Source organism: Danio rerio, chromosome 3, assembly GCF_049306965.1.
Source record: "Danio rerio strain Tuebingen ecotype United States chromosome 3, GRCz12tu, whole genome shotgun sequence".
NCBI classification, from domain to species: Eukaryota; Metazoa; Chordata; class Actinopteri; order Cypriniformes; family Danionidae; genus Danio; species Danio rerio.
The window spans coordinates 43,062,849-43,076,743 of record NC_133178.1 but is presented as its reverse complement, the minus strand read 5'-3'; the positions used below and the strand labels follow the sequence as shown (position 1 = coordinate 43,076,743).

General features: G+C 38.5%; 2 protein-coding genes across 2 annotated transcripts in view; one reads left to right on the top strand and one right to left on the bottom strand.

Moving 5' to 3' along the window:
* The window catches only part of il4r.2 (interleukin 4 receptor, tandem duplicate 2), a 29,186-nt gene extending 24,656 nt beyond the window's left edge, over positions 1-4,530 (top strand). Inside the window, 2 exon segments of the mRNA XM_073944943.1 lie at positions 2,297-2,382; positions 2,470-4,530. Of these exon segments, the coding sequence (XP_073801044.1) occupies positions 2,297-2,382; positions 2,470-3,283 (900 nt within the window). The 3' untranslated portion in view covers positions 3,284-4,530.
* A 3,200-nt stretch (positions 4,531-7,730) lies between these two features.
* On the bottom strand, positions 7,731-11,088 carry LOC141381269 (uncharacterized). Its single transcript, XM_073944945.1, has 2 exons — positions 8,725-11,088; positions 7,731-8,200 (listed from the first exon to the last, which is right to left on the bottom strand). Exon 1 carries the CDS (start codon positions 10,904-10,906, stop codon positions 9,869-9,871), a length of 1,038 nt encoding a protein of 345 aa, XP_073801046.1. The 5' UTR covers positions 10,907-11,088; the 3' UTR covers positions 7,731-8,200; positions 8,725-9,868.
* Positions 11,089-13,895: the final 2,807 nt, after the last annotated feature.

Sequence of the window (13,895 nt, the reverse complement as noted above, 5' to 3'; positions counted from 1 at the left end):
CAGTTGAGCAAATTGAGGTATTAAAGCCCACTTTGTAGGTGTCTGGGGATAGTGGGTTCGAAGCCAGGCAATTATAGCTATTTTGAAATGCTTCAATACCAGTTGGTAATGCTTTGCTCTTGAATCGTTTTGTTTCAACATTGGTCTGATATCCGAATAAACAATTTGTTAATAAATATGTCTTGTTTTGGTCTTAAAACAGGGTTGTTGCTAGATCAGAAACTGTGGCCTGAAGTTATCAAGAATTATTTATATTATTCATAAAATTTCCCATTTATTGTATTTTATTAACGTCTACCCAAACCCTAAACCAAACTATCACAGTACTGTAAAAATATTAATTATTGTTTTACAGTGTTACAAAAAGGATGCTAAATTGATGGCGTAACTGCAGCTGTATCATATTTAGGCTACACAAAACAGAAACGGAGTATTTGTAGAAGTCGAGATTCGAACCCAAAAAGTCATTACATGCACTGCAACATCGTGCACATGCACAGTCCACTAGACCATATGAAATGGGATTTTCCTGACCTTGGCAGCCAAATGGAGATTTGCCAGGTCTCGAAACGCTTCTAAGGTGATCAATGTTTTGAATCGCTTTAGTCACGTTACCAAGTGTTTCGAAACAAATTAGTCACGTGACTTGGGTGCTTCGGATCATGCTTCGGTGCAGTGTTTCGAAACACTTGCGCTTCGGGATCTCGACACTGTGTCGAAACGTCAGTTTCACGTCAGCCATCCCTACAAAAAGATTAAAATACGGTATGTTACGATACCTAAACAGTTTAAAAGTGATTGTAGTTGTACTAAATCAAGTTGTACTTGCAAAATAGTTGTTATTTAGCGTGATAGTGTGTTGAAGTCAGACCGCATGTTGCATTGCGTTTACAGTGCGCTGACGCCATTTTGCAATTGCGTGTGTGTGAGAAGGCCATAGAGTGATATAGACATTGCGAATTTGACAGGTATTCCATTATATTAGCTCATTTTATGGTATACATGTGTGTGTATGTGTTTTATTTGTTCCAAGTGTTGTATATTTGGCATGTTTTTGAACTTATTCTGAACATATTTATATAAACTTGTTTATATACTCTGGTCTGTGAACAGGCCTGGTTTTTTTTTGGGGGAGATTTTTCTAGTTCCCTGGATTCAGTTGAATTGATGGCGATCCCCCCACGTCGACCTGGAAAATTGTGAAGTACACATATTTCAGTTTATCCTCATTTCACCGGATAAAGTAAGAATTTGGCAAAAAGTTAATTCCTTTATTGGACTGCGATTTTGAATACAGCTGTAAGGACTTATTTTTTTGAAGGGAAAAAACAGAACTTTATCTGAATTGAACAGATTTAACCAATTTCAGAGTGAACAACGACAGATTTATTTGTGCTATTGTATGGTTTCTTTTGTTTTCACTTGAATTCATTTATTGTGATTCGTGTTTGATTTATAATAATTGTAAAGTGGGTGCACCCTGGGGATTGTGTATAAATAGTTATGTTACTGATGTAAGTATTGTTTACTAAGAAAAATACGAAAAGGAAAAAATTCATACAATCTAAAGTAAAATTATTTTTGTATTTAAAACATTCTATTTGTGTCTGGTTATTACTCAGTTTCACCCCCACCTCCCTTTACTTACCTTGTAGTCTTCTGGTTTTATTGTCTGGTCCAATAATAAATAAATATAGTACACCTGTTACACTAGCATGTTTCTAGCACAAATTAGCTTGTTGTTAGCATGTTTCTAATATAAACTAGCATGTTGCTAGTATAATTAGTATGTGTGTTTGTATGTTTCTAGTAGGGATTGGTATGGTCAATGGCAGTTTTTTACAATGGAAGTCTATGGGACAGTGGCTAGGGTGTCGTAAGTGGTTTCTAGGGTGTGGTTAGTAAGTTGAAAGGTGATAAGTGATTGGCAGATTGGTAGCCTGAGTTAAATGAGCCCAATGAGGTCACAAAGATTGGTCCAACGTTTAATCAATGGTACTTTTCCAAATTTTCCGGGTCAGTTTTCGGAAAACCATTAGTTGGATCAGTTGGAAAAGATATATCAACTTAATTCAGTATAGTTTTTTAGAGTTAGTTTGATGGTTGTAGTATGAACAGGCTAGGAGGAGATGTGTTCTTGAAGTAGTGTAAGAAAAAGAAGACGGAAGAATAAGACGTGTATGTAGTACAACAGTATGTTGGCTTTCTCAAGCCACCATAATAAATGTATTTAATAATGCATCATTTCATCATAATGTGAGTCATAATAACTCCTCATTTTTCCATTGTTTCATAGGATCAACTTTTGCCTCATTCCTCCAATGCAGTCTACCCAAACCAAGTTGAGGTTATTAATCCAGACTTCGAGGAGGGAAAGAAATCGTATGTTATTTTATTTATACACTGTAATCATGCTCAGTGTCGTTCTATGTCTTCTTAATAACACCTCAACATGTCTCTTTCTGTCAGGATCTCAAAAGTATGTGTGAACCCAAACAACGAGAGAAGTTCTCACAGTGTTGAATCATCACCAGGGGATAATGGCCAGGCCGTCTGTGATTCTGGTAGCAATCCGGTGCAAGACATCCGATCACAACTTGATATTGCAATAGCTCTAGATTTTTTACGGTTGAAATGGAACACACCACTCAACCAGTTCATTGAGATGCCATAGAACAGTGTGGAGTCTTCTTCAAAGGAAAGGAATCGTGCTAACAGAGATTCGGGTACCTGCTCGGGTTCATCGGTTTTCAGCAACAAGTCATATTTGGAAGGAACCACTGATGATTCTTCATTTTTAGACCTGAACTGTGATCATTCTGATGATAGAAAAGTCTCAGACTCCATATTTAAGCTGGAAAACTCTATTGATATCATTAAGAGCCTGCAGAACTTTCCTGATGAAGGATATCAGGCTTTCAGTGCTGTTGTGGAAAAGAGAGATGTTGTAGATGGTTGTGCGAAACTTTCCTCTGATGTTGATGCAGACGACAAGGTGATCAGGCAAAATCTAATCACCAGTGCCAATCCACTGTATTCTCCTCTGTTACATCATGATCACACAATCGCAAGGGATGATCCCTATAAAGCTTTTCAAGACGTATCAAAAAACACGGGGGGACAATGGAGCACGAGCATCAGCACTGAGCGAACACTTAATGAATGTGGAGCTCTGAAATTCCCCCACATCGCCGGCCAAACAGCCCTGTTACAGAACACTGCTTGGGACTTTTTGAATATCCCACCGACTGTTGAAATAGACCTTTCATATCACGCTGTCTAACTGTGTCGCACATAAGTAAAACATTTCAGTCTCTTTGCATATAACCTCTGGAGTCGCAATGAATCATCCTCCAATTTTCCAAACCACACACCCTCTTTGTGGATGACGTTTATGTGAGCGTCTCAGGCCACCGGGGGAGCTAGCACAGTGAATCATTCATTTGGACGTTTGAGCAGTTACTGGAACTATGCAAATGCTCATTATTTGTTTAGAGTTAAGACTTTAAGATTAGGTTACACTGTTTTAACTCTGACGACTTGGACAGACTTTCCAGAAAACTCTGCGAGGTCAAAACAACATCATGACGTCGAAAATGCAAATCGAATTGATGTCAAACCTTTTGACAGGCACGTATTGATGACCTTTTGACCACCAACTTAATGACACAAAAAGTATTGTACTATAAGAATTGTGTTCATTTGAAAGCTTCAATTACAAATTTGCATGCACTGTAAAACCCAACAGTCAACTTTATCAAATGAAATGAGTGTAGTTAACTTAAAATTGACTGAAAGTCAATTCTGCTCATTTGAAAAGAGTTTTGAACTCAGTGTTGAAGGTAATGAGTTAATGAAATGTATCTATATTTATTCAGTTGTCAAATTAATTACAGTAATATTAATGAGCAATATGAAAATGTTCATCTGATTTACGTACAATGCAGTTTGTACAGTAATATTTTCTGTCTTTTAGTAGATATATTATATGAGAGAATTGCTTTGTTTAACCCACATAAAGTTAATCTTATTGTATTTGCATTTTAAACATTAAATAAAAGTTAAAAAGATATTATTTTTTTATTTCACACATTAAGGTTTTAGTTCTGATACTCCCAAAAGAATTCCACAGATTTTTACCAAAATTCTCCGCACAAATAGCTAAAAACGTCCGCAGATTCCGTTTGGCCCTACTCATTACTTCAACTTAAATGGGATAAGTTCACAGTACTCATCTTTAACTCAAATGGTTTGTAGTGGTTTCCTCAAATGGTTTGAGTTACCTTAACTTTTTGAGTTTTACAGTGTGGGATTTTGTATCCCTACTAAGCATGTGAAGTACTTTGATGTCGAAAAGCTGAATGTCAGTTTGATGTCCTTTTGACTGTTGATTTCAAATTGATTGATGTGCTTTTTGGTGTTGTTTTGACATCAAGGTCCCCGCTGAGTTACCTAGAGGGCATGTAATACTAGACATGTTTTTTTTTTTTCTTTGCATATGTACATTTACTAATGCAAATTTTAAACCCATTACCACAAGGCCAAGTTTTTTTTATTCTGTTTAAATATGCTGTAAAAACAAAAGATAAGTTTACAGTTTGCTTACAATGTTTGACTTTTGATCTTCATGGTTGCACACTCCTTTGAAAGTACATTTAGAAACAAAGATATTTTGTTTTATGGCTATATCTTAGTTGACAATTTCAGATTTCAGTATTTGAGCAACTTAACCCTTTATAGAGCACTTACTGAATTACTTGGTGAAAACCCCTTGAGTGTTAGTGGGGTTATAACATGAATTTTGAACTTTGTAAATTTCTGTTGAAGGAAAAGACTTTTTTCAACATATTTTTAAACATAAAGGGCTCTATTTGGCGGTCCATGCGCAGAGTGCAAAACGCAGGGCAAAAACGATTTCAGGGCGTGTCAGGACGCGTTTTTGCTAATTTAAGGATGGGAAATCTGCCTTCCGCCGCAGTGCATGGTATAAAAGGGTTGAGTTTATTTTCTTAATGAGTTTAAGGTGTGTTTTGAGAATAAACCAATTAGAGTCTCATCTCCCATTCCTTTTAAGAGTCAGCTGCATCACGCCTAAAGCACATTCACTATTTACAGGACGCAAAGTAAGTCTAAGTGGAAAAAATGAGCATTTCACAAGCAAACAGTTAACAGTTTATTAACAGAAAACTGTTAAACAGAGCATCTACTGCGTGAGAATGAGAGATAATGGATCACTTTCGCTCTTGGATAGGGAAACCTTTACGCACAGACATCAATTAGTCTATAAATAAATACTTTTGTTTGTTAAGCGCAAATATTCGTTTCAAAACTATTTCTAAATTCAGTTCTAATTTCTAGCAAACAAGTAAATGAATAATATTAACAAAATGTGCTCAAAAACCTGAGTTATTTCCTAAAACACATGCTGTGCCCCATATGGTCTAAAACCTGACAGGTGGGCAAATCTAAGCTTGTTTTTAATAAAACAAATATAAATATGGATATAATAAATAATGCTGCTAATAATAATAACATTATACAAAAGCAAATTGTTATGAATGAACTGAAAAAGACTCCCGAGATGAAGAAGACATAAAAGCAGTGATTTTTCATATTTATATAGGCAAGAAAATAATGTTTTGTAATATTTTAATCCTTTATATTTAAATCCTATATTCTTATTATATCCTATATATATCCTTCATATTTAAATTTTTTCATATGTAAAGATATTTGCCTATTGCTCTCTTGTGAGTATTAAGCAGTGCGTAAGCGAGGCGCAAATCTGCGCCGGAGTTTAGACCGGGTTTGTTTTGGTCTAATGAAAAATCTATTATAGTTTCTCAAAATAGCAACGTGCCAGCGGTCCGCCTCAGAACGCCTCTCTTTTTAGACCAGAACGTCTATGGGCGCACAAATGAGCGCTAATGCATTAGCTATTTAAACAGCGTAGCGCAACGCCTCAAAACGACTCTTGCGCCAAGCTTAAACTACCAAAAGACTATTGCGCCGCGTCTTGCGCCCCACTGCGCCGGGTGTATGATAGGGCCCAAAAGCTTTAATAACCAATTTATTGAATTGTCTTTGCATTGTTGACTATATAACATTTGACTTACTATTTTGCATGAAACTAGTATTCAGATTAAAGTGCACTTTAAAGGCTTAAATATTAGGAAATTTAGGCTAATAAGGCAGGATAATGGACAACAGTGGTTTGTTCTGTAGCCAGTCGAAAAAAAAATTCAAAGAGGGCTAATAATATTTGCCTACACCTTTTCTAAGTGTAAAAACTGCTTTATTTCAGCCAAACCAAAAGCAATAAGACTTTCTCTTGTAGAAATATTTTTGAAAGAATTTAAATTTCACAGTAGGACTAATAATTTTGTCTTCAACTGTATACATATTGGGATCAAGAGGATCAATACCCTAGGAGATGCATATACACTACCAGTCAAAAGTTTTTTTTTTCATCTTTTTTTAATAAAATTATTCTGTTCATCAGGGCGGCATTTATTAATTGTAAAAAATATAAGTTGTTAAATATTTAAAAACAATTTAAAAAAACTGCTTTCTTATTGTATGTAGTTTGATGAAATGATTACTCCAGAAATGATTACTTTTATTACTATTACCATTAATTCTAAAGGATCATGTAACTGAAGACTGGAGTAATGAAGCTGAAAATTCATCTTTAAAATAATTTGAAATAAACTATTAAATGAAACGATAAACTGCATTTGAACAGTGATTTTATAGTGCAATAACATTTCACAATTTTACAGTTTGTTCTGTATTTTTGATCAAATAAATGCAGCTTTGGTGTGCAGGAGAAGCTTACTTTAAAACATTTAAAAATTCTATTGACCTCAAACTTTTGACAGTGTAATTATTCTTGCCATTTGTAGATTTGTAGTATAATATTTGTCATTTCAATGATGGAATGGTGTTTCCAAGACTCCATTTTCTGTCTCTCTTTGTGAAAGGACTAGTTTTGTATATAAGAATATATTTTTTCTACAAGGAAGTTATAGTCTAAATAGAGTGATGATAAGTAGATTACTTCAAATTGTGTTCTGTTATGATTAAAGCTTACACGGAAATCATGAAATATAGTTTTTGCTTTTTTGAAAAGGAACGTTTCTTTTCTTTTATAATTAAACTGTGTAACTTTCAAATTGTGTAACTATAAAATTAAGTTAGACCACGAATAAATTGAATAAGGTACCAAGACCTAAAAACATATACTGTCAGGACTAACTGATCATACATTTTTGTACAGTCTAGTCTTTTGAACACTGCTATCTAGTCCTGCTGCTCAAAAGGTTTTACCTGTCGCAGAGGACCTTTCACGCTTTCACTCTTGTCTTGTTTGTCATTCTGCAGCAAACATTTTATTTTCGTTTATGTATATAGCACTATAATTCCACAAATAGCATGGCATTCCTTTCACTAGATACACTTTCGAAATGACTGATGACATTTCAAATAAAGCTATATTTTAGGCCACCTGTGTCTGAATAAAGGGAAATCAAGGAAAACATTTATTTTAGAATTTATTGTTTATGAATTTATTGATATGACAGCGGTGAACACCATTAGGGATAGACAATTCGCAAAAGTGTATCAAGTTTAACTAAAAAGACGGCCAGTTTAGCATTATCTGTTTTAAAAAAAGCAATCTGGCTATATTTTTATAAATTAACAGTCTCTTTATTTGTATTTCTTTTATTGATAACTCAGTGTTATACTGAACTATTTTTGATTCACGTTTTGAAAAAGTTGCCTGCATTTTTGCATACATTTTTTTTCTGCACCTTACGACTTGATTGTGAATTATTCTGTTAATTTTTATTCATTCATTTTCTTTTTGGCTTAGGCCCTTTATTTATCAGAGGTTGCCACAGCAAATTGAACCGCCAACTTTTCCAGCATATGTTTTACGCAGTGGATGTCCTTCCAGCTGCAACCCATCCCTTGGAAACACCCATACACTCTCATTCACACACATACACTACGGACAATTTAGCTTAACCAGTTCACCTATTGCTCATGTCTTTGGACTTGTGGGGGAAACCGGAGCACCAGGAGGAAACCCATGCGAACACGGGGAGAACATGCAAACTCTACACAGAAATGCCAACTGACCCAGCCAAAGCTTTAAACCGGTGACCTTCTTGCTGTGAGGTGATCATGCTACCCACTGCGCCACCGTAACGCCTTTGTTTATTTTGATTGATATATGTTCTGTTCAAAGATAATCCTTTAAATTTATTTTAGATTGTTTTTCGGTGCATTGTCATTGCGCTCCAAACGTGACAATAATATTATTTCTAATGGGAATGGCATCTATGTGTTTATTTGCAGTATGTCTTGCTGGATGGATCACAATAAAGCAGAATACTTCAAATGAGTTTATTATAAATTGTTTCAGTCAGTTTATGTCAGTTTTGTGGTTTAAGTTTCACAAAAACCCCTTCACGTTTCATTTGTTGTGCTTCTTCTTCTACAGCTGTCTAGCAGTAATATCAATTTCTAATTAATTTTCTATTCAAGACTTTTGTCTATTGTTTTTATCTGTTTTAAGGTCATTGGCACATGACATTAGTCAATAGTCTTTAAAAGAATTTTGGGTTCGCCAAACGGGGAACTCACTTTAGCAGGGCAGAATAAGAGCACTTATCGCTGGATTGGGCAACGCGGTGGCGCAGTAGGTAGTGCTGTCACCTCACAGCAAGAAAATTGCTGGTTCGAGCCTCGGCTGGGTGAGTTGGCGTTTCTGTGTGGAATTTGCATGCTCTCCCCACGTTCGTGTGGGTTTCCTCCGAGTGCTCCGGTTTGCCCCACAGTCCAAAGACATGCGGTACAGATGAATTGGGTAGGCTAAATTGTCCGTAGTGTATGAATGTGTATGGATGTTTCCCAGAGATGGGTTGCAGCTGGAAGGGCATGCGGTCTGGCAACTCCAGATTAATAAAGGGACTAAGTCGACGAGAAAATGAATGATAGAATAAATCTCCAGATTAAAGAGCATGGTGCAGCAAGCCTTTTTGACACAGAGCTTAGTTTCCTCCTGATTGACCAGCACCCAGTAATCAAGGGAATACTGGCTCCATTCAAAGATTTTAGAGTCTCACGAATGTATTAGGTGTCGCCCAGCCAGCAGCTCTACAGAAATCTGTGAGAGAGATGCCACGTGCTAACGGCCAAGAGGAGGTGACACTTCTTGTTGAGTGCACTCTCACCCCATCTCACCCCCAGGGGACACAGCTCTACTATCCAGTGAGCCAACTTCTGTTTTGATTTGGCACTTCCCTTCTGTCGACCACCATAACAGATAAAGAGCTATTCAGAAGATCTTACATTCTGTGTACGTTCCATGTAAAGGTACATGAGACAAAGCAGTGAAAGGGCCGGGTCTGCCTCCTTCGTGGGCAGCGCTTGTAGGTTTACCACCTGATCTCTAAATGGAGGGGTAGGAACCATGGGCACAGCAGGCATAACTCGCTGACAGAAAATGCCTCCAAATCCCCAATCCTCTTAATCGATGGCAACACGACCAGCAGCGCTGTCTTGATGGAGAGAATTTTTACGATACTAAGTCGAGTAGTTTGAATGGATTTCTCTGCAGTCCCGCAAGGACTACAGAAAGATCTGGAGATGGCTGTAACGTAAACCTTCAATGTGGAGGTTGACAGCCTATGCTCCAGCTTATCCTGAAGGAAGGATAACACTACGCTAATCTGGCAAGTTTGGGGGTCTTCTTGGGGAGAAGCGCACCACTCAAGACTCCACTTCAAAGCGTAGGCATGCCCCTTTGATGGTGCTCTAGCTTGAGGGATGGTGTTAATCACTGACGCCGGTAAGTCACCTAAGTCTTTCTTGCTCCTTCTATAGACCACACGTGGAGGTTCCAGAGATCTGGCCACGGGTGCCAGATGGTGCCCGGTAACTGAGAGAGGAGATCCTCTCTTAGGAGAATATGCCAGGGAGGAACTGTTGCGTGGAGTGTAAGTTCCGAAACCCAGGTCCAGTTGAACCAGAAAGGCGCAACTAACAAGACCTGCACTTCCTCCTTCCTGACCTCGAACAGTGTCTGTGCAAGTAGGCTCACTGGGGGAAATGCATATTTGCGCATGCCCAGAGGCCAGCTGTGAGCCAGCACATCTGGGAACACTGTGTTTCTGTCGAGTACACTTAGACAGCACAGCACCAGCCTGGCACGCTCTTCTGTAAGGCACACTGTCATAGTAATTGAGACCAGCTCCATCTCAACATAGGAGATGCTCTGCAAAGGGGAGAACTTGCTCTTCTCTCGGTTGACCCAAAGCCCCAACTGATTAAGGTGCTGAAGCACCCTGTCCCTGTGCATAATCAATTGATCCTGGGACAAAGCTAGAATAAGCCAATTGTCAAGATAATTGAGCATGCGTATGGTGAAAACCCGCAGAGACAGGAAGAGCCCAACGGGAAGAACTTTGTACTGCCATGCTCTACCTTCAAATCCACACCGGATAAAAGGGTGGTGGCGTAGAAAGGGAGACATGAAAATTGCTTCCTTCAGGTCTACAGCTGCACATTTGAGTATGCACTTCGATGCGTAAGCATCCTGAACGGCATCTTGTGTAAATAGCAGCTTAGTTTGCACAGACCTTGCACTGGTCTTAACCCACCACTCTTTTTGAGCACGATAAAGTATGAGCTGTAAAACCCACTCTTCTTCTTGATTGTAGGGACCAGCTCGATTGCATCCTTCACCAGGAGGACAGCAATCTCCTCTAGTAAGACAGTTGCGAACATGGGGCTGGCCGTCGTAAAATATATGCGCATGAACTTGGGAGACCATAAGGCAAACTGAATCACATAAGCAGGTCCACATGAGCAATAAGCTAGGCAAATAGCAGAGCATCCAGAGGAAGAGCTGAAAATAAGAAGTTGTCTCTTACCTTCCACCCTGAATCTTGCGATGAGGCTGGAGGAGTGAGAGAAGGGGGCCATCCCCTTGCGTCCTCAGAGCCTTTGGTGATATGGCCTGTCGCTGCGAGCAGAGAGTTGGATCGTCCCAGACTGGCAAGACTTGGGTTTGTGCACCTGGTGAGAGAGAAAACTGCTCTTTAATTAAAAATTTGGTTAACACCAGTTCAGAGGCCAGCAGTGGGGATGTTAAAGTCAGTGATGTTCTTAACTATGATCCATGGCCCTCCACCAAGGAAAGAGAAGGACACTCTTCTTCGGGTGGCCCATCTTAGGATCACTTTGCAGTCCTCTTAGCAGACTAAACGGAACCCTGAGTCGATGGCGTCTCCGTCCTGCAGGGTGCTCGACGCTGCTGCTTGGCCGGTAGCACGGGCTGCGGAGATGGAGCAGGTCTTATGGCTGCAGGTGGACAGCCTAGGTGAGGAGCAGCCAAAGTGGATGGGTCAGTGGGAGAGAAGTCTTTCAAGCCCACTAATGGATGACTTCTCCCATCGCCTTCGACTGCTCTTTCACCATTAAGAACTCCTTTGTAAAGTCCATGACAGTGTCGCAGAATAGGCCAGCCCTGAATATTGGCGAGTTGAGAAAGCAAGATTTGTCAATATCGCACATAGCAGCCAGGTTTAGCTAGAGGTGGCATTTCTGGACCACTGATGTGGCCATCATCTTCCACAGGGCACAAGCGGCTGACTTGGTGGTCATGAAAGCATAGTCGGTCACCTTGCGGAGCTCATGCATTAAACCTGTGGAAGAACCACTCTTGTTCAGCTTAAATTTCTGCGCTTGGTAGCGCTGATAGGTGGCCATAGCATGCAAGGCAGAAGCGACAGGAGTCTAGACAGGGCCCTAGGTGAACTCTGCCAACTCATTGGCATTCATTAGCCTGTTTTCTTACTCTTTAGAGTGATTGGTCGCATAGCGTACTATCAAAGTATCTTTCCAGACACACATCGGAGTTCCCACTGAAGGGAAACCATAAGAGGTGCTAAATAGCACAAAAAGTTGTTCTTTGACTTGTAATAATAACTAACTAAATAATTGGCAAAATAAAAATCTGTCCACACAAGAGTAAAACATTTACAGTGGGAAATGTGTGGAAATCTCTAACCTTTGGTCAACTGCCATCAAACCACACTGGAAGAGGAACAAGAAAATATAGCTTTTAGCCCCAAAGGGATTTCCATTTGTACCCTATAGAGAAGTGAAATTAGAATTTTAGTGTTGCCTAATTCCACTGACGCAGAAATACATTGGGGCAGAATGTATAGCCTATGGGCTTCTGAGTCACAATTTCTTCTCAGTGTGTTCTGCCAGGCACTGGCATATGGTAGACATTGATCTTATCTCTGAATTGAACCAATAGCATTGAGACAGAGAGAGAGAGAGAGTGAGTGAGAGAGAATGACAATAAGTTAGACAAGGATTTATGTTGGGCTCATATCGTTTAACGTTTAGCCATATAAACAAATTGACTAAAAGTGCAATGATGATTGAGCAGATGGTTTAGTTCTTCTGACTAAAACTCAAGAAGCTTACAGTTTAAACTTACAGCAGCTGCTCGTCATCATACACTAAAAAAATAAAATTTGAACCAACTTTAAAAAATAATTTGTTAAAGCTAAAATGTGTGGTTTTTAATCAAAGTAACAAAGTTACACTGTAAAACCCAACAGTCAACTCTATCAAATGAAATAAGTGTATAGTTAACTCGAAATTGACTGAAAGGTTATTCTACCCATTTGCTCAGTGGCGCAGTGGGTAGCACGTTTGCCCCACAGCAAGAAGGTCACTGGGTCGCTGGTTCTAGCCTCGACTCAGTTGGCATTTCTGTGTGGAGATTGCATGTTCTCCCTGCGTTCGCGTGGGTTTCCTCCGGGTGCTCCGGTTTCCCCCACAGTCCAAAGACATGCGGTACAGGTGAATTGGGTAGGCTAAATTTCCGTATAGTGTGTGAATGTGTGTTTGTGGATGTTTCCCAGAGATGGGTTGCTACCTAAGGACATCTGCTACGTAAAAACTTGCTGGATAAGTTGGCGGTTCATTGCGCTGTGGCGTAAAGTTTACAGTACTCATTAGGATTAGTGTTTGAACTGGTGGTTCAAAAAAGAAATGAAATGGTTTCAGTTACCTGAACTTTTTGGGTTTTACAGTGTACTTTTTAAACAAAGTAGATGTGCTAGTTCTTAATATTTTTTTTTTTTTTTTTTTTTTGTTTAATATAGAGTGTTTTGTTGTATATTGTTTACTATAGAGACCCTTTTTTACTTTGGTACATTGTAGATATTTATTTTGGAAAATATTTTTACATCCCCCCTTACATCAAAGAATAATTTTGCTTTGGACCAACATAATACAATTCTGCCATTTGTTACAGCCAAATGGATGAATTTTCCTCAAATTATGGTTTTGACATGGCTGAAACTGAAAAAAAGTCATTTAAAATTAATCAAGATTTGTGTTCTTGAATTAATTGAGTTTTGGTTCAACTTGAATATTTATTTAGAATTCTTTATTTTACTATAAAATCTAAGTAAAGTTGTACATTGTATTAAACTATAATGCATGCAGTACATTTAATGTCAGGTTTTGCTATTGCTAGTTATGTAATTTTCAAGATCAACTGATAAACTGATAAGATCTGATGAGCTGATGCGATAAACTGCTGGGGCTTTCAGTATGACTTTAAATGTCAGGGAAGATGGTGATCAAATTGAACAAACCAGCTTATCAGAATCTTTTTTTAACCTTAAAGTAGTTCCACATTTTTGGGCATTCAGTCAGACATGCACTGTAAAAATGCCGGGTTCCACACAATTCCTTCATGTTGTCACAACATAAACCGATTAAGTTAACAATATTTTTTTTATAATTTATAAAAAATTAACATAAAACACTTAAGTAGTTTAAACAAGCAGCATAAG